We start from the raw sequence: 27642 nt of genomic DNA on the forward strand, positions 1-27642 counted from the left end.
AATCATATATTTCTTGTACTATAAAAGTATTCAGATTGCCCCAGGGATCGAGATCATCAAACTTCAGCAGCTCATACTGTCGTTTTGGATCATAAGTACTCTAAATCTTCACCCCTGGCAAGTTTTTGAAAGAAGTCTATAGCACCTATTACCGTAACCACGTTCGATAGACAATCTGTGACGGCCTTCAGTTCAACTGAATTTGAAAAACATTCGTATTCTTAAACTCTTGCCGAATTTGTGACTGCGGCGCAGGGTAAAGGTTATTTGAGAAATTCATCCTCGACGAGAGCCAGAAGAGGTGTCGTGTCTTGCAGTCGGCCTGGACTTGACTTTAAAATTATTTTACCATGTCAGAGCTCAAACAGTATTCCCTTGAAGAAATTGAGCAGCACTACAACGGCCAATCGTGTTGGATAATCATCCACAAGAAAGTTTACGATGTCACAAAATTTTTAGAAGAGGTAAGTACATGTACTACTACTACGTACCAAGTTACATAGATTAACCATGCATGACATCACTGATTTAACGTTGACGTGTTATCTCCATGTCTCGATCATTGTCGTCTGTGGCAGTGCCGACATGATTTATATTTTATAGCTGCGTATCGTTTTGGTATTCTCTACAGGTCTCTGAATTCCTTTCTAGCTACTTCCCCGTGAAGCGAGGCGACCGGTTCACCGGGCCGGTTCGTTCACGTTATGAAAACTTTAGAAGGTGATCGGCAAAATTCTTCATCTAAGGCAAAGCCCGATTGCAAGATACATGTATCACTAGATAAACCGCGAGTTAAAAGGTCACAGCATAAAATCTCGACAAACGGAAATGCATATCGGCATTGTTTGATGCTTCGTTACCCGTATATTTATAATGTACGTGCCCCTATCCATAGAAAAAATCATAGTTGATCACGTGATCGCTATAGAATAGATACATGCATGATGATATTATTGCCAATTTTCACTTTCAGACGAAACCCAATTTAATTCGACGGACAATAACACCCCCATCGCAATTTTTTGAATGAGGGAAACATGACTTTTGTTGACACGGGACCGTGTTGTAGACAATGACAGTTTTACAACTACCATATTTGACAAATCTTAGTTAAAAATTCTCGCATGTGAACTTCAATTACCTGCTTTCATTTCATGGTTTCTCAGTATCTGTGTATGTTCTTCGTTTCATTATTCATGATTTATATTTGTACGCTTGTGCAACCATACTCTTCAACTTATGCAGGCATGTCATGGTGACCAATCTGTCCACCTTGAATAATGAATTCAGTCAACGAGATTATACCGTACTCGTCCGAGTATAAGCCCCCGGTTCGGCAACACTAAACAGCTGTAAAACTAGGGGAGGGCTTATACTCGAGCAACCCCATGTTATCTGGCATGGACGCATAATTTATGCTAATTTTATGCACGATTTTTTTCAACACCACTCGATCTTTCTATCGCTTTCAAAATCGACTTACACATCCAAAGAAACTGATTGTACAATCTCTGAACACAGAAGTGACATTTTGGTGAAATTCAGCGTCAAAAACCCCCCAAACTTGAAACAAAGACGTCATGTATGCTGCTGATCAACAGTAATGTGAACAGGCATGCATTGCTTACACGGAAAGGTAACTCAATATTCCAGTATCAAACTGTCTACATCTTGTGAAAACAACAACATAGCAGTGAAAATTGTAATAGTCACCAGAAAAGTCTTCACAAATGAAGGATAATTGCTTCAAACAAAAGAAACTGCATGTTTCAAGCATGAAAACATCGTGGCTGTGCATGAAAATGAACAATGGCCGACATGAGTGAGACTATTCTATTTAGGCGACGGGGTGAGCAGGGTCAAAGAATCAAGATAGTACTGGGAAAACGTGTCATTTTCCTTACGATGCTGTCAAGGGAACTCCAGTTTCCCATTGTTTTAACATCATTTAATGGTTTCTTTATTATCTAAAGTAATTTTGCCAAGTTAAATGACCAGATATACTCTCCTAACCTTTCTGTATTTGAGTTACACTAGGGTAGGGGCTTATACACGGATGTAATGCATTTTCTAAAATCCTCTGAAATCAGTAGGGGGGCTTATACACGAGCAGGGGCTTATACTCGGACGAGTACGGTAATAGCATCCCATTACACTTCTTTTGTGAACAAGCGTAAACAGTGGAAGTTTCTACTGTCTACTGTACAAGAACTTTTCAAATTCAAAGAGAGGGCTTCTGCACAGTCGGTTTGTCGATCTGGCAATGATATCATGGTTCATTGTTTGATGGAGTCAGTACATTATAATACCATGACTACTGGTGCTCTTTTTTGGTCTCTCAGTTCACAAATTGTTATCATTCTCATTGCTTGCAAGTGATAGGTGATATTGAGACAGATCTGTTAGTTACATCAGGCTCCAATCTTTACTGGTCTTCAAATACAATAATATTGAGACTGGTTTTTGAAATCTAGGTCTTTGAAAGTACACAAAGAAAAACCCTCATTAAATGAAAACCATGATGTCATACACATTGCTTCAGTGGGGTTGTGGGATTGAATTTGACCGGGACAAGTTCCCAATCAACAACAGATTTAATTCTGTAGACCGATCATTGTCTGTTGTTCTCAAAACAAAGACCTAACCAATACCGGTATATGGATTGACTTATGCATAGCATAGGCCAGCTAGTATGGGCAGAGCTTGCAGCTTGGATAGCATGGTTTTGATCTAAAAATTGGGAGAATGAATTTGTTTGAACCATATATGTGATGCTACTCTCAAATGAACAGCAGTTGGACAGGATGAGATGGGCACTGATCAGGTCTGACCAATTCCTTGTTTTACCTCCATGTTTCAATACAGTGATTGGTAGCTTTCAGAGGAACCGATTCCAATAGGCCAAACCCGGAATTCGAATCGACCACGGTACAAACAAAGCCATGTGTGCAAACGCGCGTAGACGTATGTGTATTTCCATACGCGTTAGTACACATGTGGGCTTGTTTGTACCGGCATCACGTGATTACAACCATTTGCAGTAATAGAGCGCGAAGCCACTGCAGTGAACTGCAATAAAACTGCTTACACTAATTAGTTTCAGCTGTAGCCGTGGCCACTTTGGTGTTGAACAAGGCTACTTGATAAAGACCAAAAAGTCTGCTTGTACAAAGGCAAAACAAGCTCTGTCTGAGGCTCGAGTTGTAAATGAGAGTTTACGATTGGCACCCTGTGTTCAAGATTAAGATACAATGTAACATTACCATGCACTGGTCCATGTACAAATCTTTTTTTATTTCAACTTCCCCAGACAAACTGTCTGCATGGGACATACAATGTTGTCGACTTTGCCAGCTGGCTACAGCTGAAACTAACTAGTGTGAGCAGTTTTATTGCAGTTCACTGCAGTGGCTTCGCGCTCTATTACTGAAAAGGGTAGTATTTGGCCGTACTGAGTCTGTAGAACGCATCGCGTCCTTTTTATTCCGGAGTAGAACCATTGCTGAGAAATGTATGTCAAGGGTTTTTCCAGGAACATTTTTGATACGGCCATGTCTCACTGAATCTTGCCCTTACTATTACTAGAGCCCCGTGCTTGGCTCTACACACCACACATCCATGTTTATCTTGGTACCCTGTAAGTTTTTAGGTCATCTAAATATGACCTTTTGAACTCTGCCTTTTGTTGGACTAACACTCAATGTGTGATATGGTGCACGTAGAACATGGTCAATGAGGGCAGTGCCAACTCTCTATGCACTCCATGTGTAGGCAGAAAAAAACCCACTTTTTTATTGAACCATATTTGAATTTATCATATTGTATGGTGTTTGTTACTATTTAGCTGAGGGGCATCAAATGTATTATATACCATATAACTACCATAGGAATATTGGGTCAAGTATAGCATTCTTCCACATGTACTAATTACATGTACATCCAAGCATATAAAAGCTGACTCATCACCCTGTAGCTGTTTATTTGATGATGACAGTTTAACCCCGGCTTCTCGGTACAAATGGTCTCTTGATCAAAAGTTCCATAGTCCAGGTTTCATATCAATGTCTAACTGTACTGTATATACTGGTTAGTAATTGGTTCCAGCTGTGGTCAACATGTTTAAAATTGTTATGTCTTCACTCTGTAAAGTCTAAGCAGTAATGTTGAAGGTTTTGTTTCTAAATTACCAGCTAGCTCTGTATAAATAAATAGAAAGAAAATAAATAAATAAATAATAATAAATAAATAAAAAAGTCAATCAGTCAGTCAATCAATCGAAACTGCTTGTTTCTAAACTACCAGCACTGTATAAATAGATAAAGAAATAAATAAAAAATAAATGAATGAATAAATTAATTAATTAATTACAAAATTATGTTTTAATTTCGTTTGTGTTTTGTATTAACAAAAATACATACTCCAGTGTCATGGTAGCACAATATTTGGATTTTGTGAGATTGAAATAAGTATAATATCTGATCTGGATCATTTTCCTCCATGATTCTTTACCATGTGATCCTGATAAGAATTGATGACATGATTGAAAGTTGATTTGAACAGGAAATTAAACGTTCAGCCATGTGGAATGATTGCGTCCATTAATCAGATTTGGTGACGTCTGGTACTGTAGGTGTTCAGCATTGTATGGTGTGTGGGTGGTTGTCCTACAACTTGAATAAATGACATTGAATATTCATATTGTAGGTTGTGTCCTTTAAATTGAAGTCAAGATGCCATTCTTGTAGGACTTTCTGTTTCAGTTTTGTCATGTAAAAAATCGCAAAAGTAAACTAACACTGCGTTCCTAGTTTTACTTTTTTTTACATGTTGATTTTTTGCGTATCATATAAGCACAGACAACCTTGAGTTACATATATAGGGACAATTTTTCAGTGTGAGAGAAGACTTCAAGTGACACTGTTCATCTGTATATGACCCTTTGACCTCAGTCACATTGGACCTTTGAGCTAGAGTACTACCATAGTGGACCTTTTCGCGGTTGATTGTTCTTAATGTACATGATTTATTTTCAAGCCGTTCCAACGCCTGTACCCTGTTTAGCTTTTCAGTGAAACAAGACACAAAGGTGCTTTACAAGCATAACACCTTTTCTTAACATTTTGGAAGGGACGTGAATACAGTGGCAGGGTCCATGTTGACTTGTTTTTATCATATTTCCAATCACAAGTTACTACATCATACATGTATACTTCTGTAGTGGTAAAACTTGTCAAAAATCGAACACTAACAAAGGGCTGTTTTTCCAGCGATTCGTGTTGGAGTATGGAAATATTAGGAACTATTGTACAATGCAGGAAACTAGTCATTCTCCGAGGTCTGTCAGAAACTTTTAATCGCAAATATGTAAATTGATTTGTTATTGACTGCCAATCTTGCTTCCTTCCACATGGATCACAAAATTACTGATTCAATCTGTGGTCATCTTTATCAAGGTATCGATAGTCAGATTGCTTTTTGTGATTGTGACACGTTCTTTCACTTTCACTAGCTTTAATAGTAATGACCAAATGTGGAAGTGTCTTTTGTGATGACTATACCGGTAATAGTATTACTGGGTAGAACCTCAAAGTGTCCCAGGCTTTATTGTTATTCTAATTTCTTAGAGTTAATTTGAATTTTCTATGTGAGATTAAGTGTGTTGGTTGGTTAAATAGAATTTTTGTTTCCCATGATTTGCTTTATTTTTAGGGCCCCCCAAAAAACAAACTAGGAGGCAGATTGTTAAATCATGGTGTTTGGTTCAAGCCATACATGTACATGTACACTGTATGAGTTGTTTGTAATGTGTTACCGACACATCTCCATGCCTGTTTTTATTACGTAAACATACACCTGTTGTCAGACACACAGTTAAATACAGTACCAGACGAAAAGCAAATAGGGATTTCCATGTTTCCAGATATTGCTGGCCCTTCTTCATGTCTACTGTTGCAAAACTTGCCATTTTTAAAGGCGCCCTTCTCAATTCCTGGTTTTCGCATTAGCAAATGTGTCAAAAGCCCATTAACAGTTTGTCATTCTTTTGTTTTCCATTGAATATTTTATCAAGGAAATAATATTTATATTAGATAAATCTGATAATTGAGTGGGGCTTTAACCGGTACACCCAGGATGTTTCAACTAATTCTTTTCTAAAAACAGTTCAAGTATTTGTCTGCTTCAAAATATTCAGTATCATAGGGAAAGTTCTCTTCACTACCCAGTGTTCTCACAAAAAGCAAACAGCTATTTGTCAGTACCTTTTAACAGATTTTGAACTGTAATTTTAATTAATGAGAGTCAGTAATAGTTTTTTATTGTGCTACTTCAAGAATTTTTTTTAAAGCCGCACTTTTCAATCCCAGGTTCTCGCATTAGTGGAGTTCTCCTCCCAGTCAAACACATGGCCAGTAATGATGTTTGATTTCTATAACATTAATTACACAAACTGATCTCAACCTTTTGTCACATTTTGGCTAATCCTGCAAACAGAGTTTATGCAAGCTTTTGAGTGATGGCCTGTTCAAATCGCCAACGGTCATTGATTCCCAACCACAAACGCTCGAATTTTTCTTAAAATTTGTCTTCCAGTCGCGTTAAACTTTGAATATAACCACAGAGTTCGATCGGCAGCAACTTCACGCTGACCGCTTGGCAGTCTGTCTGTGTTTTTGCGGCCGGGGAAAACTAAAAAGTGGCATTTTCTGGAGCGTGTGCCCGCGTGTTGCCTGTTTGGTGTCCACTTACACAATGAACGCCGCCATACCTTTGCGTCCTTTTAAAGGGAGGCTCCGCCTTTAAAATGAATGTAAATAGTTGTAAACAGTGTTCAATGATGTGATTTTATAGACTGTAATATGAGTGTTACTCGTAGTCCACACATATACATGTGTATCCGCTTTACCATATCATAGCAATATATCCTTGCATATCCTCTTTTTTGAGACAATAATCAACAATGAACACACACATTTACAATGTAGCTTGTTTCTTCTTGCACAATATGTTTTTGTCTTTCACTTTCCCCTTAAATTGATCAAAACATTGACGTCATCGGATGGTATTACATTCAGTTTCCAAAGCTCTCGGTTTGTCCTTGTCTTTCACTTTCCCTCTTGTGCAGGTACATAAATTGATCAAAACATTGACGTCATCAAACAGTATGACATTGGGTTTCCAAAGCTCTCAGTATGTCTTTGTCTTTCACTTTCTCTCTTGTGCAGGTAAATTGATTAAAACATTGGCGTCATCGAATGGTATTACATTCAGTTTCAAAAGCTCTGTGTGCATTTCCAGTCATCATGATACTCGTATATTTGGGGTAATTTTTATGAGTCATGTCTTTTTCAGTATAACTACCCCTGTCATGACACATTCTGTGTCTTTATGCTAAATTTCCCTGAAGAGACACATGTACATTCATGAAGAGATGAAACCAAAAGCACATACTAAAGGAATAAAAACTGAACAGAAAACATATAAAAGTGTGAATTGCACTTTTAAACAGATGCAGAGCAACAGGTAAAAGGTCACAAGAGATAATGTACCATGTCAAAGGGAATTGTATATGTGGTTATACAGGTGTTAGTTTAATTTAACAGCGCAGTGGTCGTCGCGCTGCGCGTGCGTGATTTTTTTGTTGATAAACATAAATTTTTGTAAACATAAGTCTTCTCAACTTCAATAGGAGTGAGATGGGAGCAGTCTCCCACTTTGTTAAGGCCTTTGTAAGACTCAACATCATGCAATAGTAAAATATTAAGATCGGAAACGAACTTCAGTGGTGTATTTCTATCTATAAACTCGTGTAGAGCTACGAACATTGGGACACTACACTCAGCACAGTATGTCGCTGAGTTTACTGCACGCAGACACAGTGAACAAAAAGGTTTGATCGCGCGCGATCACGTTGGTTGTACACAATGCTATGTACAGTACAGTGAAAATACATAACTAAAATGATCAACATTGCCTATATATGTAGACCAGCAACAAGCACAATGCCTAACACAAAAATTACACTCAAGACCATGATCGGCAAGCCAGAGCAGGACACGGGAGATGTTGGGAGACGGTCACCGCGTTGACGTACACGGATATAGAGAATCCGGTCCCACAACGTACCGGCCGGCGACGACTTGGCCCACAACCAACTGTTGATCACCATGTCTTACTGCTCCTAGTATTACGTGGTAAGAAATAGTAAAATGACAGGAAACAATAGACAAAACGAGCGGGTTTTCGCGGCATTTGGCAGGAAAATTGCACGGCTACACCGTGCATAGACGTATCGAGAGATCCTGTGCCCCGGTCCTGTGCACGGTCATGGCAGTGATCCAACCGCTAGCTGGTGTAGGCCTACCGGTGATGGGCAAACTTCGTTGTTGTACCTGCTGATTGCCGGGTAGGTCTGAATCCTCTTTCAAGTGAGATAACCCCCACATAACAAGAAGACCTATGAAAGGTCCTTCACTTGACTTGATACCTGAACTCGGAATTCTCGTTTGCATCCCAAAACGGGGTAAACTTTGTAGTTGAGTTGGATTCTCCACAGCCGAGTGTAGCGCGCCATATACCCGGTTTGACACGGACGTTCATACAGACCACGGAACGGAACAGATGCAGAGATGCTTCTTGCTGCAGCGGGCATTGCTCTGCGAGCTGTAGATTTCTGTAGTTTGGGTTGTTGTCTTTGTACTCTTGTCGGGCCTCTTGAAATGAAAGCTCTCGTCCTTGCTAGCGATGTCGAAAACTAGAGCCCGGTCGTTGATAGTCTGTTGGCGTATACATGCGTACATGCGTACGTCTAGCTCTATGGCTCGAGCGATAACAGTAGCCGAGCCCCATTCAACTGATTCAAGAAAATCATGAGCAAATGTGATCTCAATCCAGCGTGCAATTATTGTTCAATATTCAGCAGATATTTAACTTAGATTAATTGACCTTTTATCGCGTGTTACATTTGGTTAGTTGGTATACTTGTGACAGATCAGCCGCCATTTTAACAAGCGGCAATATCGCAAACATTACAATCAACCCGTAACATGTGCGGCGTTCTTGGATTTGTTTACAACAGAGGGGGACCCCTCAGGAGGATGCGCAGCGCGACGACCACTGCGCTTTAATTTAACTTCCTACACAATCAATTCTGCTAATAGTAGGTGAATGTAAATGTGCTGGTTGTCTGAAAGCGTGAGTGATTACATCATTTTGTCTTCCAACAATTCACCAAATGATGTGTAATTAGGCTCTTTGATGACAATTAGAAATCCTGCTGTGGCCAGTACATGTTGTACGATCGAATATTTGCTTAAAAATGCAAAAATGAGAGTTAATAAGTGACGTTTTTTGTCTCAACTCTATTGACAGCATCCGGGCGGTGAGGAGGTTCTTCTCGAACAAGGAGGTAAGGTGTCATATTATATACAGCGCTAGTAGCCGCAATATTCCAGTATTTTTGTCCTGTTTGTTAAATACATTCTCTCAAAAAATGTATTGTTGACACTCCTAATCATCGCTTTTTACAAGCCACCAACATACTGGTTTTCGCCTAGGGTTCAATTTATCAACACATCATTTACTGCCCAATATCTAATGTGATTCTTTAGAACTGAATCGCAGTCTAGGCTTTAATGCATTTGTCAATAATATAAAATTGAATATTATGCACAATTTATTGTATTTGCAAGGCTGATATGTATTTCAACAAATTGTAAGGATAAGGAAAAGGAAAAAAAAGTTTTATTCCAGAATGAAAAGACTTTCAAGTATTATCTAAAGTTACAGTTTTTTCATACGGTACATGTACATGTATGCACAATTCTTCATGGCTTTTTGAGGGATTTTGTGATTGAATACAAACAATATCATCATTTACATTTTGCATCACCTGTCATGTGTGTGTGTCTTTTTATTCAATGTTTACCTGACCCATTGACATTGAAATTTAATCCCAATATTTGGAAAGCTTACAGACATGTGAGAAGGGTGAAGACATACAGTACTAAATCTTTTTTCTCTCTTCACGTGATTGATTTTCAGGTCATAATGCATCAGAATCATTTGAAGATGTTGGACATTCGACAGACGCTCGTGAAATGATGAAAGATTACCTCATTGGTGAGCTTCGCCCGGTAAGTAATCCTGTTCAGTTTGATTCATTTTACCAGCATAGGTCATCAACCTGAAATATTCCTCAAAGTGCCATCCCAAATGCGTTGAGCTACCGATGTTTCATAAATAGGTCTCGTTGACCAAAGCAAACCTGCCACATTACATCATCTTCTGATGATTACAGATGATAGAAGGAAAGTGTACAAAAATTCCACAAATAATATTGATCACAAATTATATATGTGCATATATGTAAATATATATATATATATATATATATATAATATTGATCACAAATTATACATGTGTATATATATAAATATATATATATATATATATATATTTGAAACTAATGAGAAAAATCACACACACATATATAAATATATATATATATATATATATATATATATATATATATATATATATATATACACACACACACACACACACACACACACACACATACAGTGTGCACATTGTGTGTACACATATATACACTAAGTAGGTACATTAAATATGAATTTATATTGTGTAAATATTACTTCACACAATGTGTGTATATATGTATATAAATGTGTATACAATATGTATAAAGTACACACACACACACACACACCTGTATTTGTGTAATTTTCCTTTCTGAAAGGCATCAGGAAAGGGTTGTGAACATTCCACATAAAATCTATGTCATAGTATCTATCAGTAATATTATACATTAGATGAGTTGACTCTTATCAGACATACAGTCCATTCCGTGTCAATATCTGCACACTTCTGTGACCCTTTAAGAAGTTGTCATGCGTTTGTATGTGTGTTCACGTGAGTGCACAGCTTAGCCCATGAATGAAGTTGTCAGTGTACATATTTACCCGTACACCAAATATAGAAACTTGCTTTCTATAAATATATACAAAGAGTGATAACAGGTATGTTGGTCAATGAAATGGAACACCCAGAGTGTTCTACACACTTTGCTCACCTGACTGGGTAATAATGCATTGCTCATGTCAATGTACATATCCCCTGTGTCACAACCATGGAACTTGATTATATATGTCTTTGCCGTCAGTTTCAGAGATACAGTATCTTTCATGAAGTTACTCACCATTTCAGTTTCATTATCAAGTAATGTATAGTTTTGATTTTGCCAATGTTTATTTCATAAGTAAACCATGCAAAAGTTTTTGTTTCTTCTGAAAATATTTTAGCTGCAATTATTCTGAATATTTGCTAAAGATAGTTTACACATACATTTTTCATTTTCAGTGCTTCAAGTTATTTCAAAAGCAAAGTAGATTGTCAACTTGAACCGTATTATTTTTTTCCTGAAAGTTCTTTAGTGATATAAGAGAAAACTATCGCTTATATGGACTAAATTCTAAGTTGGTGAAAAAATCTGTGCTTTGTATGACCTGCTTGAGTGTCATTGGATGCTGATATGAAATTTCACAAAATGTTATCACCTTTATAACATATTTGCTTTGTCTATCACCTTCAGAAATCATTCAAAATGCCACTCACTTATCTTTCTTTGGCATCTATTTGCATTTTAATCTGTGAGTGTGGGTTACATGTACAATTACTATAGTCTGTCAGCAACAATGGCACTTGACCTTTCAACTCTGACCCCTATCACGTTTGACCTTGATCGGCATTTGTTAGGTTAGCGTGTGCACGTGCCCACTACCCTGCAGTTGTAAACAGAAACTGAAGGTTATCAGTAGCCGATCATTAGGCTTTGCTATTTAACTGGCTGATCATTTGGGAGCTACTCTGTGATTTCTGCTGAATTTCCACACATTTTAGAACAAAAATTTTTAACTCGGAAAGCATGCAAAGTTCTAATGTTGAAAAACTATGAGTGTGTGCCAGCTAAAATCCCCCAGGATGAGAAATGAGATCATGAAAGTGAACTTTGACCCTAAGACTGGACTGAGTTGAGAGCCCTTTGTAGTAGTGTCCTCAAATGAACTATACTGAACTTTCATTACGTTTTCACACACATCCACCTTGCTCGCACATTGGCGCACTGCTATAGCAGACAAAATCATGGCTATATATATTGTAAATTAAAGCTGGCAATATTCAGGAAGTGGTGCCCACAATATATTGCAGTGAATTGGCTACTATGCTTTGTCTATCATGGCAGTCAGTTCATCTATGGCAGTCATCAGTTTGTGGCGATATCACTTCTTAGATGTTGCCGTAAAGCTTCAATAAATTTAGCCATTACGGCTGATAGATATAAAACTTGTATGTACATGTTTATTACATCTACGATTTATAGCATCTGATAGAACTGAATGATTTCTGGTATGCCCCGTTTGCAACTAGTTAACCCTTTAGGCATTGTGTGTGAGTGTACACACAAAACAATTCATCATCTTCACCAAGAAATGAAAATCAATCATATACATGTATTGTACCTAAAGTTACGCCAAACTGATATGGACATTTTTAGTGAATGAGCGAGGGCCGATGAAGAAGTCTTTTTTCAAAGCGCCAAGAATGTTATATCTGTTGCTAATCGTCAACTTTGTCAGTTTCACTCAAAAGTCTTGGCTTTTTCTACATGGTGAAAGCTACGCACTTAGAGAATTAAAAATGCCCCATTATATGTAGTTGACCTCGTAGCATTCTCATTGAATCGAGCAGTATACTTGTAGTGGCTGTGCAGTAATTTTTCCAAGCATGGGTATTTTTAGAGCAGAAAACTGGTTCACCGTACATTAGTAAAAAAAACCCAAAAAAAACAGCTGCAGGCAATATCCTACAGTATGCAGGATGTGTGCTCCATGAATTGAGAGTTCAACTGTCATATTATAAACCAGCCTTTTGAAATGAACCATGTTTGTCTGCCTAGTTGCATGTACATTGTACACTGTGTTTCACGCCAGAAATGCAACATGGCTATTTAGTCAGTAGGTCAAAGGCCATTCAATTCAGTGGTTAGACAGTCACGGATACGCACACACAGATACATGTACATGTACTCTTGACTGTCATAATCTGGTTTTGCCTTGTTTCAACACCTTATACAGTATGTGAATTTCATCATATTCTAAAATGTGAGGTTATATACTGTATGATCAAAATAGTATATATCCATATACAAACTATTTCTTTCATCATCATAAACAGTAGATATACATACTTGTATACCAATCCATATCTTTCTTTCTTACTGTCACACATATTTCTTGAATCTTTTCAAATCTGTTAGAAAACAAGGTATTGTAGTGTGCATGCACTGAGTAGGAGTGAGTATGCTTTTGTATGCTTCTGTTTGTTTGTTTGTGAATGTGTGTGTTTTTGAATCAAACTTACATGTTAATGATTTAAACTCTAATAAAATCATGCAATCCCAGCTGTGAGACTTATCCCATCTGATCTGCTGAAGTATCATGTTTCTTTTAAAAGACACCCATCGGTTTGCAAAACTCGTACAGTACCCCACAAATCATCTCTATTACATCATAAAATCTAACCATTGATCTATAAATTAATATACCTTTTTTTCTTTCTTTCCTCTGTGCATTTCATCTCTTTGTAGGAGGATTATGACAAAATCAAACCAGTAGATGTAAGTAGACCAATTCTTTGAGACCTTCAATACATATCAACTTTCACAAGATTTTGTGTGTGTTTATGTCTTTCACATTGAACTTGACAAAGAACGTCTCTTTGATGAGTGAACATTACGGTACGCAACAGCCTGAAAAGGAACAGAATCAAACCGCCTCGCGATACAGAGTCAAGTTCATGGTCACCACTGGTTTAGTTCGTTCGAATGATTTTTAATCATATTAGGTATAACAATTTAAAAGTGTCATGCGGGATTTCACTTGTGTGGCTCAAGCAATGCTTTTATCCCAGTCAGTCAATATATTTCCATCTAAACTTGGTCAGTATTTTTTTGTGTACTTAAATCCAGCACCCAACTCACGTATCAGTGGCCCTGTTTCATGGTAAAATCTGCATTCATTCTCAAAACAAGTTTTTTCTTTGGATTTAGAGTAATACTTAGGTTTTATTTTGGACAGAAATATGCAGGGGTAGCCCTAAGACCTTTGTATGTACAGTTTTAATTTAATCATGAACAGATAATGTAAAGCTTCCTTTTGTCTTTGTCTCTGTTGAGTTCATTGTATTGGGGGAGACATTTTGAAATGGTTGATGGTCAGTGTGCTGTCTGTGGCAGTGTGATATGCCACTGACACAAAAGCTCTGTCTTTATGAAAATTTTATTTGCATCAGTAAAAAGCTTGCTAAAGGAAATTTCAAGAAATTCTTACAGACTCCAAGAGTTACACAACTTTAAAATTGAGAGAACACCTTGGTCGGCCTGTATGCTGCATGTATTGTTATATTTTGCATAACAAAACAACAGAGTTTGTCAGTAGTGAGACGTAAGGGTAACTCCCTGAAAAGGTTCACATTTTGTGTAGTAGAGATTTTCTTTGCCGACTGATTTAGTTTTCTAGTGTCAATTTCATGAGATATGTGGAACTGATTAAACCACAGTGCCTGTACTGTGATTAAACCCATATTTGGACAGGGGTAATACTTTGCTGATCGCCTTGACAGCAGCCCTCAGAAGTCTGCATACTGTAATTTCAAATAGTAGAGTGATGGTTTGTGAGTGTAATAAATAGCTTTCTCTGATTTACAGATAATTTTGTTTTGTTTGTAATTGATGAGTAGAATGGTGCCCAAAAATCTACAGGTGGCCCTTGAGGCTTGACTTTGCTGAACTTGAACATGGAAAACCTGCTCCCTTACTGAAAACTGTCAACAGTAAAACTGTTCACCGCATCATAGGTGTAGGATAGAGTCTCTAGATTTTGTATTTCCTTGCTTAAGGTACATGTACATTAGTAAAAGCCTTTGCTCAAATTTGTCATATGAAACTTCCAAGTCCAACCATAACTCTAACCAAATCAAGAATAAAAATCAGGGTCACCATGCAAAGTTTGCTACTAGAGAAACAAATTAGATGGCATATGCTGTTATTTGAATTTCAAATTGGCTGCCATCCCTTTGTTAAATCTATGGCCAAAAATAAAATGATTGATTTTTGAAAAACAAAGATGGTGAAATTTTTTTCTTACTCCAAGAGCTTTAACATGAGCTGCCCCCAGTGGTAGACTAGAAAAGATTTGTAAAAGTTTTGGAGCCGAATACTTGTCCCTGAGGGGCATACTGTACATGTACATGTAGAAAATTGCAGTGAATGATCATTTATGATTAGCATGGTGCTTTACTTGTCATTATGGAGGTAAAATGAAAAAAACAGCCATGCAACTAATGTAAAACCTAACATGTACAAACAGACTAGCAGGAAATGACAACGGTGTCAAAGAATGGCCTTTCAGGATGAGAATTTGGTCTGTTTCATATTCTTCTCAATGGTTTGGTTGGATAACCATTCAAAGAGAAACATGAATGAACGTGTTAAGGACAAATAACTGGAAACATTCATTAACAACCGATTCTTTGGTTCAGGTGAAAGGAAATCTTAATCAGAATACTTCTCAGTACACCATTTTTACTCTTATTTTGATGCAAAAATGTCAAAGTGGGATAATGGGATAATGAAATATGTTATGTGACTTGCTATTGATCTTAGCTGAGTTTTGTAAATGTAAGATATGTTTTTGGATTGACATTATGAATGATTGATAGCAAATTTTGACAGCAAATTTTAGTCTGGCAAAAGGTTTTGAGGCCCACATTATTGGTAGTGGTCATAAAAGCATATCATTAATTTTGCATGTACCTGAAAACAATGTCCCACCATCACATTGGGTGTAACGTTGGACTATCGTCATGGTAAAGCAAATACAGAATATTTTATTGTGATCTGCTGGTATGTGATTATTTACTGGCTTCCGGTTGACAGGGAGGCAGTTCAGTCGGTCTAAATAACAAAAGTATTAGAATATATTATTTATATCTCCTGGTACGACAGACCCACTTTATGCAGGTACAAAAGAGAAACGAGGCCAAACCAAAAATACATTTGTTTCCTGCAGTCAGATGCAACACATTTTAAACCTTCCAATGATAAAATATTCGTTGCATTTTCAGAAATTTACCAAACTTGATAGCTGTCTTGCAGCTGTTGTGAACTGAAAAATTTAAAACAAAGAAAAGAAGAAACATTTGTAGATAATTTTCGTAGGACTTGTTACAGGAAACAAATACATTTTTTACGTTGGCCAGGTTATACAGGGTAAAGGTTACATCTTAATTTAACTTTGGCCTAAAAGTTGACCCTTTAATTGTGCTTAGCTTGGAAATTCAAATCAAATTTTCCATAGTAAATTGACCTGAGCACAGCAAATTAATGATTTCTGTGTCATAGGTCAGACATAAAGAATTGATTCACAATTGGAAAATGAAATACCATGTAGTTAATTGCAATCCAACACATGCTGTCACTGAGAATCTTGATTTTGACACTCATCTTGATTTTTCAGGTCAGGGGCAGCGGAGAAGATTTTGCGTACGCCAAGAAGAAGTGAGTTCAGTCCTCTTTTTATGTCTTCATCCACGTCCTTGTCTTCCTGTTTAAAAAATCCCTGTTATTCTGGCTGCATCACACTTGATGTTCTCTTCCTCAACATTGGCACAATGTTTTGCCACATGGAAGTAAATTACAGGTGCCTTGTCAAGTGATGTCAGCATTTTGTGAAATTGTAACGCCAGTTGCCAAGGACAACCGTTGTCATGGAAAGTACACCTTCCCTGGTCACAAGCCTTGCCAAATTGTGCCTCACTATCAAAATTGAATCGAGAGGCGGTAGATTTTGTATCATATGAATTCTTGATAAAATGCAAAGATTACCATACTGTAAAGATGTTTTGATATGAAATGATATCATTGGAAAAAAACCTGGATTTCTCAAGCAGTGAATCTCATTGCATATTTAAAGGGCCAGTAATGCTAACTTTTGATGAATTTTTCACTATTTTTGTTTTTAATGTCAACCATAATTTCTTCTTCTACTCCCCAAAGCATGGTGATTTACACAGTATTCAGCTTGTCAACTCAGACAGTACATGTGTAAACTGCATTGATAATGTTGACAAGTGAATTCTGGTGCAGACCAGAATTCAAATTGGACAATACCAGACATACAATATAATAGACAATACCAGTGCATTTTACACATATAGATGCTATGTTGACCAGCTAAATAGTGGGTGTTTCAACATTCTTTTGGGAGTAGAATAAGAACTTGCCATTGACATATACTATAAAAATAACGCAAAAAATCATCAAAAGTTAGTAGTAGTGTCCCTATAAAACTTTGCGCCATGGCATTCAACCCCCACCTCCATTATGCATGTTAATGGTTTTAAGCTATCACTCGTGATGCTTGGTTTATCGTAGTGGTTATTCTCCATTTCCTATAACAAATTAAATACTGCGTAAATTGTTCCATGATGTCATTGTATCATAACCACAAAAAAAACATCGAGCGCTACTCTCTTTTTTTTTGTTTTGTTTCCATCTTTTTGTCACTAGTAATTGTAACATCAGTTAGATACAGTGGTACTCACTCCACACAACACGACTGACATACTGGTAGGTACTGTAGGCAAATACGTTGATTACAATAAATAGAAACACTGCTTTCCATTTCAGCTTCTGAATCAAGGGACAAAAAAACAGCTATTTTGCAAGCATCAGCCAAAGAAATTTCATAAAAAATATGCGTGTAAATAACATGGCAAAATCCCAGATGAACAGTCCATCGGGTGTAATTTTCATCGGTAACCCTATCAAAATCTCGTCAAGGTTTATACAGTATGCGTTTGTCCTTGCTTCTCTGAAACACTGTGTAGAATTGTCCATGCTAGACTCTCACAGCCCTAGTTAGCTTCATTCACATAGGTCGTTCCTTTTCTTCTTGCCTGTACCATAGACCCTCGAGGGTCTATGCCTGTACACATACCCAGAATATGTTAGCTTTGTGTCGTACCTTACTCAGCAGGTAAAGTTTAGTGTCTGGCAAGCTTGCTAGGAGAGTAATGGTTGTATATATTTTTTTATTCATTTGATCTATCAACGTACGATAAAACAAAAACAAATTGGGATTGTGGGCATGCGGTGTGATGGACAATAAATGTTTCATTTTCTGCTGTGCGAAACAAACTCTTTTTTCCATACAAGTTTTCCCAGTGAACATGAAAAAGAAGCTGACTTGACCGGTCTTGATCAATGTATAAAACTTAGCGTTTTTACAAGGAAAGCTCAGTAAATCACGGCATCTGATTCAATGCAAGTAGTTCCTACAACACCAGAAAAACAATCTTGATATTCCTCAATAATTCATTACATGACTTTGATTGCTGTATTGAATGCACATATGTGCATTGGTTTTTGCACATTTAAAGGGCCATTAACTGTAACTTTTGAAGATTTTTTCTCTATTTTTATTTTTAATGTCAACTACATGTACAGCTTCTTGTTCTACTATACATGTATATTCAGCTTGTCAACTCAGCCTGAATACTTGTAGACTGCATTGTTAATAATGATAATTGAATCATTGTTGGGACGGTAGTTCAAATGTGAACAGCATTCCACACGAATAGAATGCAGTGTTGCCAACTGAAACAGTGGGTGTGTCTTGACATGCTTTGGGGAGTGGGACCAAAAAACTTGCCTTTGACATACAAAACAAAAATAGTGAAAAATTCATCAAAATGTTACAGTTACTGGGCCTTTAACTGAGTGTGTAATTTCCTACACATTTGTACTTGACGCACATCAACGCAACCGTAGATGTTAAACTTCAAACATCTAGGACTATGCATTACACATGAGTCTGGATAAGGAATTTTTCTCACAATAAATTTTACAATGTACTAGGGGAGGGTAATTTGGAGCTATGGAATGAAGTTGTTGCTCTTGAAAATACACCTGTTGGACTGTTTTATTGGGACTTTAAATTGCTTTCATTGCCTGATCCTAGCTGTACCCAAAATAAAAGTAAAATGCATGGTCTGTGTTTGAATGGCTTTGCCGCTGTGTATGTATTTTATAGATTTTGTAGTCATATACCATATCCATTGCTTTGAAGCTTTGAATGTGCAATCCCTTAATGGTGCTGTCATGTATTCCTTTTAGTGCTGTCGAAATGTGAGGGACTTACAAGATGAGCAGACACACAGACACACAGACACACAGACAAACATACACACAAAATGGCTGCCCTGTCTGCTGCATTTATCTAATCATCTCAAAACGGACGAACTACGAGCAGACCTACGAGCGAAGTACGAGTGACGTAATGTGCCGTACTTTCAAAGTACGAGTTACGTAATGCAGGTCCCAAGATCGACAAAGTGAGCGTCAAGCTGAGCATGGAAAAACAAAAACAGCGTCGAACTGAGCGTTGAAAAAAAAAAGACAAAATAGGATTCGAAATGAACGTAGAAACATGCCAAACAGAATGTCAAAGTGGGGTTCTGAGTACGGGTGCTAAAATATAGCAAATATGCGAAAATAAATACGTTCAGCTTGAATATAGCAAGTACGGGAACGAGTTCAAAACGTCTTTCACGTGGGTAGGCCCTACTACTGACTTTGCAGCACTATATTTATAACACTGTTGACAAAATCTCAACAACAATAAACTGTGGGTTCATCGTAATTGGTATTGCATGCATTAGTGAATTTTCAAAAATGACATTCAAAATTGCATATATTTCAACTTGGGTAGCAAGAAAACCGACGACTCTGAGTGACTGGCATTGGGCGTTCGTTCCACAGGCGTGATGTTTTCTGGGTAGTTTCTATGAGTGTAGTTTATGCTACGTTCCGACGTTCTCTTCCGTAGCCTAATCAATGTAGGATTTGTGTTTATTTTTCAACTGGAACGTGCAGTTTTCTTGGCAAACCGGATAATTCTCTTTCTTACCTTGGTGATTAGGCTACGGAAGAGAACGACGGAACGTAGCATAAACTACACTCATAGAAACTACCCAGAAAACATCACGCGTTTGGTTCGTTCGTGTGCAAACATCGCGTGCAAGTTACAGACGATGGGCGGTACGGTGGGAGTAGGCAATAATAGCGATAAGGGACCGTTCAGTTTTTACGGCCGGGGGGGCCGGCAAAATCCAGGGGGGGTCATCATAATTTTGGAATCCGCAAAGGGGGGGGTCATCGCTTTTTCAAAAACATAATACCAACAATAAAGTTCACTTTGTGCCATGGCCATGATCGACCCTCTTTACCGGCGGGCCGCCTTCGGCGGCCCACTACAATAAATATACATTATGTATTACCCGTGACCCTCTTAACAGGCAGACGCCTTTGGCGGCCCACTCCAATTAGGTTTACTTCATGCAATGTCCATGATCCGACCCTCTTTACCGGCGGCCCACAACATTAAATTGACTATAGGTAATACCCCACGGCAATCTTACTGTAAAATTCCCAATTGAAGCCGCGGCTTGTATTAGAAACATTTTTGAGGGACCCCTGGGATCACGCACTGAATAATGGTAATGGCCGCGCGCCTTCAGCGGCCCTGTCCAGTAAAGTCTACTTTATGCAATAGCCATGATCGACCCTCTTTACCGGCGGGCCACCTTTGTGGCCCACTAGAATAAAGTTGACTTTACGTAATGGCCCATGACCCTCTTAACCGGAGGGCTGCCTTTGGCGAACCACTCCAATAAAGTTTACTTTATACAATGTCCATGGACATGAGTTGCCTATGGAAATGAAGTTAAAAATTGCCTTACAGTCGTCCTAATTAACAGACGTTTCAATGGATGTGGCTGAGAAGTTAGTGCACTGGCATCTCTGCTACACGAATAAAGTGCTCCGCGTACCAGAGTTCAAATCCAAACCATGCGGTTAAATTTGACATATGGGTTTTGCTTATTTTTCAAGGGGGGGTCATCAATTTTTTTCGTCTGACAAAGGGGGGGGGGTCATCTTTTTTTCACAAAAAATGCAGGAGGGGTCAACACCGGCGACAAGATTTTGCCGGCCCCCCCAGGCTGTAAAAACTGAACGCTCCCTAAACAGAACGGCCAGTTTAGCCTACCCACGATATTGTAATACATACGTCATCCACCCTCTGATGTGATTTTCCTCTAATTAACGCCAAATAAATAAATATATTTGTAAAAATACATTATTACGTTGACGTCGACAAATCGACGTCAGCATATATACTACGACTGATGCCTGGAACTTATCTACCGAACTGAGTGTAGCTAGGTAAGTTTGGAATGTGATGAGTTGGTTTTGAGTGATGTTTTTTTGTTGTTCAGGAGCGCGAACGAACGAATTGAATATAGAAGTATCGAGCATCGATATCTTGTATGGCTTCTGCAAGTTCCGCGATGACAGGAATATTGACCCCACAGTGACCTGACTATACCATTATTCAATAGGCGGGGCCGTATTCTCAACAATATACACCAATAAAAGTGTGGTTCCGATAATGTGCTTTTTCAAAACTTGAAGTTGAATGCGAGGTCAGAAAAATGTTAGTCTTTAAAATCATTGTTGAGTAGAGGTCATTTTCAAATAGACTGTACAATATGAGGTACACACGGGTGCCACAAAAACACCCGCCAACTCATAAAATCCTTCATATTATTCATTGTACACTGTGAGTAACATAATGTGGTGATCAGATTATTTCGAGGTCATAAGCTGACTCGCGAGCCACGCAGGTTTTATGTGTGTGAAATCATTGCACTTTCGAATTCGAGAAAGTAAAAAGATTTACAACGGCGGTAGGTTCAAGTGCATTACAACCAATCGAGGTCGACCGGCGGTCAACAAAATGAGCCAAAACTTATTGTCTCCAGCGTCTGTCGCCAATCTCATAAACCAAGCCGACGTCAGATATTCTATAGGTGTCAATTATTTGCCTGATTTGCTCTTGTTTTGACTGTTTGAGTTTTCTATACCCGGGTGTTTCGACGGGTTATCACAAAGCAAACGGTAACACCCTTACTATCGTTTTGCGCAGAGTGACTCACCCAAAATTGCTGTTTGAAAAGTTTTGACACCTCGTTAACTGATCATTATTTACGATGAGCTCTGTAATGAGAGTGTTACTTTTGTTTTCACAGCCTTACGTACAGGTATTTCGAACCTGTATTGTTCGGACGAGAAACCGTTTCAACCGTCCGATTTCTTTTGGCTTTGACATAGGCCTAAACGTAAATATACGTCAGAATCGGGCGCTATTTATTGCTTTTGGTCAAACTAAATTCTGAAGAGAAACTTTCGATCGTCGGATTTCATTTGATTTTCATCAATACGATATTCGGAAGATAAAGTGTTTTGACTGTCGGATTTCATTCTCGTTAATGTATCTCAGTATCAGGCCTTATTTTATTGCTTTCGGTCGTACTAAATTCAGCCTGAGAAGAGAAACTGTTTCGATAACTTCAGATTGTCATGTTCGGACATTGCAACCTCTTCTTTGGTTCTTCTTTAACAGCTTAATGTTACAATCGACGTCTGCAAAAAAGTCTACCATCGTGGCGTATAATAAGTCAGAGTGTCGCGTCGTCTCCAGTCTTGACCCATACGTACAGACTCGTCCGAAAGTCAAAGCCTAAAAGTATTCCTCCGCACTGCACTGAACCCGCTCTCACGACCAAAAAAATAATCATACGAAGTTCACACCCGCTCCTATTTCCGAGTTTCGAATATACACAGAAAATGTGTCTAAGCGTTCGTTTGTCGTAAAATCCTTTCACATAAACAAAAATCTTTCATCCATGGAATACAACATAGTCCTAGGCGTATTCATAAAAAATTAGGTCAATAAACTCGTAATATGAAAGTACGAGGCCGTACTTCTGCTCGTACAATGTCAGTTTCAAGACAATTACATACCTCTCTGCTGTGCATCTTTCAGCATGCCTAGTTACTTGTAATACCCAGACGCATCATAATAACTTTCTTTTAAAGTCCAAGTCAGCCTCAAAAGTGTTCAGTCAGTGGTTGTTGTAAAGTATGGCTGTAATGTTTCCTTTTATTGGATCAAACAATGATACATTGTTCTGAGAATAATGATGATACAAACTATTTTGTAGTATTTTGCAGACAATCATGGTAATTATAATCAGAGGTCATAGGTCACTGAGCCAGTGGTTTTGGCTGCATAAAGACTTACAAAGATTATATTCACTGGTGCGGTGTATGAAAAGCAAGAATTGTATTCGCCAAAGGGAAGATTATTGCTCAAGTCATCTGATAGGGACCTACGGGGTTTTCCTTGTACACTTACTGCCTAGGTATTAGCAATGCCATCCAGTGTATTTTAGTCACTGGTGCGGTGTATGAAAAGCAAGAGTTATATTCTCCCAAGGGAATGTTATTGCTCAAGTCATCTGGTTGGGTCATAGGGGGTTTTCCATGTACATTTACTGCCTAGATGTTAGCAATACCATTTAGTGTATGGTAGTCACTGGACTGGAAAATATTAGATATTACACCGGTGATCATGTACATACAGCCGTTTGCCATTCAAACATACGGCAATTGTCAGTGAGTCTGAAACGTATCATTTGATTGTGGGTAATATGTGCCTCAAAACAGTGAATTAATAATATAACACTTGCTCAAACTTTCCTCATGGAAGCTTTGTTGTTTCCATAATCAAGAATGAAGTTTTAAGTTTTTGATACAAGAAATAACTTGCCTAAACTTTACAGCTGTTTGACATTCAAAATGGCCACCATACCCTCTGTTATCAGTATTTAGAAAAACATGGATTTTCAGGAAAACTACAGGCTGTGAACATCTCAGGTACTACACACCCTTCCTCACACGCGGAAAATAGTTTAGATACTTGGTTGTCTCATTTTAGTGACCCCCATGTTTTTATCTTGATTATTCGGAAGAATTGTTCAAAGTTTCCTGATGAAAGTTAACAGAAAAGTTTAAATTTTCTGTACCAAGAAACATGTTATCTCAGTAGACCCAGCTTTGACATTTTGTCACAAATACATATGTGAGCCCATACCTAAAGTTAGTAAAGTTGTGAACAGCCTTATTTAGAAGGAAAAAATGTCTTACTGTTTTCTGTATATCCTGTAACATCCACAGATCAGTAAAGCAGTGCATGAAGAAACTAGGCCTAATGTTCTGTTCCTTTTTTGTCTTTTTGTCATTTCAGTGCATGGACAGGTTGGCTCATACCAGCAGTGATGTCTTTGGGTGTGGCATTTTTATACCGGTACTACACCAGTGGTGCAAACAGCAGCAACTGAATCCTCGACCACATCATCGATCATCGTTGACCAAGCTATACAAGAAATTTTACAGCAAATCATAACTTTGTCATAATGTAACGTAGTATGTGCCTCGATATTGAAATACAGAAACATTTAAGTCAAGAATAAAAATCAGGGAGTCACCGTGCAAAATTTGGTTACAAGAAACAAATTACCCGATATTTCTGTACACTTGAAATGCAAAATGGCCGCCATTCCTGTGTAAACTGTATGGGGAATAATTAAGCGAGTGAAAACTTTATGTACTTCATTGGCTTCAAAGTGAGCCGCAACAAGGGGTAGACCGATAAAGTATTGTGAAACCAAGTGTCCAAATATCTGTCCTCGAGGCACATTCTACCTTGTCCAAGAAAAAAACAGAAAGAAATGAAAAAAAAGAAATCACTATGTCAACGCTGTCCCAGAATTCTATGTGCAGCGATTATTACTGTGGTATCACATAGCTGAAGTAATAAAAATATTCTATCATTTTATCTTCAATCTTGTTCCTAACATTTATGCCCCCTTTTCACATTCCACTATGTAGGTTTATGCTTTCTCTTTGCAGTGTTTGACCACCCATACTTTTGGTCATCTGAGAAACAAGCAAAGCAAATATATACCGAATCTATAAGCCTGATATATGACAGTAACCAATTGCTCGTTTACCTCTTGTTGAACCCAAGAATTATCTTTTCAAGCAGAGATGTACATATTCCTCTATGGCCGTATACTATCTAGTTCTGCAAGTTGCTGTTGTTGGTTCAGTCTCTGTCTGTAAGGTCAAAACTTGACCAATGCCAACAGAAAGGTTGGAGCAATGTGAAGGCATGGTGAGATTACGGAGACATTAGGCTTTGTGTGTTGTGTTTCAATGAAACATTTTTTGACCCATCAATATCAGCTTTCTTAATTTTCGTACAATGGACTTGTCAAGCACAGAAGAAAAAGCAGTATGAAAGAAAATGTGAAATGTAAAACAGTTATGTTAGCTTCACTATGACATCTTTTAGCTATACTTGGATGTTTATTACCTATACTTCAATGAATCAGAGACTTTCTCACCTTTCTACTAGTGCTTTTCATCCTCCCTTCATTTTACCTCCAAGTTTCTGTATTTTAGTCTGATAGTTCTAAGGAAAGTAATATGATTAACCAGAACTAACCAACTCAACATTTGAGTCTTGCAGTGCACTTTGTACTCCCCACCAGTCACTAGTAGTTTTTGGGCTGTGCTCCCACAAAAAAGTTTTGTGTCCCAGTGACTTTGTCACCTCAGCTGATAGCAGTGAAAATGTTTCTAGAAGACCAACCTATGAACTCTGAGATATCTACGGTTACAAGCGAACTTTTGCGCCATAGTACACAAATATTTATCTAAATTCATCATGCACATCCCAAGAATCGCAACTTACGAAACACAAAAAACAAACCAGCTTTTCTAGAATCAGAGAATGATGAACATGTCTTTTTTCATTGTGACCGTGTGCTTGTTCCCATTTGATACCAATCCCAGAATTTAAATTTCCCCTCGCAAGTGCCACTACTTATTCAACGAGCTGTTCTCATCAGGGGAGTTCAAGTGACCTCTGGGTCACTGTTAGTTCAAAGGTCAATGATTGTCGGGTAACTTTGCTATGTTATTTTATATAGGCGAATTCAAAGTCAAACACAAAGCACTGCATCTCATACTATGTTGGATTTGCTTTCCTTTTCTTGTACTGAAATGTTTTGACGACAGCAAACGCTTCCACATGTTACGACCATTTAATGCTGCATGTTCAAAGTATAAAGTTGGTCATGTACATACCAAGTGTAGGTAGCAAGCCCCGATTGGGGATATTTTCTTCAGTATGAAAGCCATAGCAGCTTACGTGTGTTTGATAAGGTTGATCCCCGGTCAATTTACCTTGATTCCAAAGGCATGTCATCAGGGTTCCCCCCAGCTCATCAATGCAATCACATCAGGGGGACAAGAGAATTGACACAGGGGTTTCTAGTGTACCCAAACCTTGGCAAATGCACTAAGGCAGATTACTTTCTCATTGCAAACCCTTCCCTCATTTTAATGCTGTTAATTTACTTAGAGACACTGGAATGGAATAGAAGAAAAGGAAACTAAATACTTTTGATACAGCAAAAGCAATTTTCATCACTCTTTTCACTTGTAGCGTAGAAGACTTTGACGAAAATGCCCCCACCAACATGTCAATATGAACATACGATGTTCAACAAATGATTGTAACGCTAAAATGAATGGAATATTTGGCACAGGTGCAGTCTTTTTTATGTGGAGAATAATGAATTTAATTTATGGTGAAAGATATGGAGACGAATTATTGGCCTTGACAAAGAGTCTTTTGATTTGTAATTTGTATCAGAAAATAAAATATTATCCTCCATTTCATATATGGGAAAATTGTGTCTTGCATTTGGTGTGCGAGAGAAGGAACCAGGCTGTGGACAGTGGCACAGCGCCCTCAATCCTGGTTCAATACTTGCTGAAGGATGTCCCATTGGATCCTTGGAGAGTTTGTCAGGATTCTGATGTGTAATTGTTTTGATATTCAGAATTCGACAAAATTATCGGGTTTTTTTGAGATTGTGCACAGATGTACACTGTTTCTCTCTCTTCAATTTATATCTTTATTATCCGTCGATCATGTAATTTTTTTTTTTCTAAAATTGGAATGATTGTAATTTTTGCTTCCTCCCCGCTATTTTTGTGCACCCCCTCCAAAGGTCTAATTGTCCATTCTTTGGTGTAAATTGACTGCCCAGGACACGTGAGAATAACCCCTTTTTATGGTAACATGCTTCTCAAACTGAAGGTTAAAACAACTTGCTCAGGGAAAGTTGAGACCACACATAATAAAGAGTACAGTTTAGGGATCGCCACAAAAAGGTATTAAATACAAAATAAATGCCAAAAATTAATTACCGTGTCTATAATTCAAAATGGCTGTATAGTCTCTGTGAAGTCAATTAGGGTATTATATTTTTTAATTTTCTCAAAACTAGACGGTAAACAAAAAATAATTGGCTCGACATTCTTCAAATTGAGTCCATGAAGACAGGAGAGCAGCGGCAAATTATCGTGAAACATTTTAAGTGTATAAAATCTATCCCCGGGGGTGCATCCTGCAATAAAAAAGGAAAGAAATAGTTGTCAGAAAGAGAAAATATACGATCTTAAAGTTGTAGAAATATGTTTTAGATTTGTACAACCTACAATGTTATAGACTTGGTACAAGT

General features: G+C 37.9%; 1 protein-coding gene across 3 annotated transcripts; it reads left to right on the forward strand.

Moving 5' to 3' along the window:
- LOC139147610 (cytochrome b5-like) lies at window positions 1-26794 on the forward strand. 3 transcript variants are annotated; one of them, XM_070718761.1, is made up of 7 exons: window positions 1-464; window positions 9370-9406; window positions 10042-10133; window positions 13667-13696; window positions 16596-16636; window positions 17648-17707; window positions 24291-26794. In XM_070718761.1, the coding sequence occupies exons 1-6, from the start codon at window positions 351-353 to the stop codon at window positions 17664-17666; spliced, it is 333 nt and encodes a 110-aa protein (XP_070574862.1). In that variant the 5' UTR covers window positions 1-350; the 3' UTR covers window positions 17667-17707; window positions 24291-26794. The 3 variants fall into 3 exon arrangements, with proteins under 3 accessions (XP_070574862.1, XP_070574860.1, XP_070574861.1); XM_070718759.1 differs by lacking the exon at window positions 17648-17707; XM_070718760.1 differs by lacking the exons at window positions 13667-13696; window positions 17648-17707 and having other exon boundaries at window positions 150-464.
- Window positions 26795-27642: the final 848 nt, after the last annotated feature.

The sequence above is a fragment of the Ptychodera flava genome, chromosome 13, assembly GCF_041260155.1.
Source record: "Ptychodera flava strain L36383 chromosome 13, AS_Pfla_20210202, whole genome shotgun sequence".
NCBI classification, from domain to species: domain Eukaryota; kingdom Metazoa; phylum Hemichordata; class Enteropneusta; family Ptychoderidae; genus Ptychodera; species Ptychodera flava.

Coding starts and splice junctions, on each gene's coding strand:
- LOC139147610 (XM_070718759.1), top strand. CDS start 351: ATGTCAGAGCTCAAACAGTATTCCCTTGAAGAAATTGAGCAGCACTAC. Junction 465..9,369: donor TCACAAAATTTTTAGAAGAG/GTAAGTACATGT, acceptor CTCTATTGACAG/CATCCGGGCGGTGAGGAGGT. Junction 13,697..16,595: donor ACAAAATCAAACCAGTAGAT/GTAAGTAGACCA, acceptor TTGATTTTTCAG/GTCAGGGGCAGCGGAGAAGA.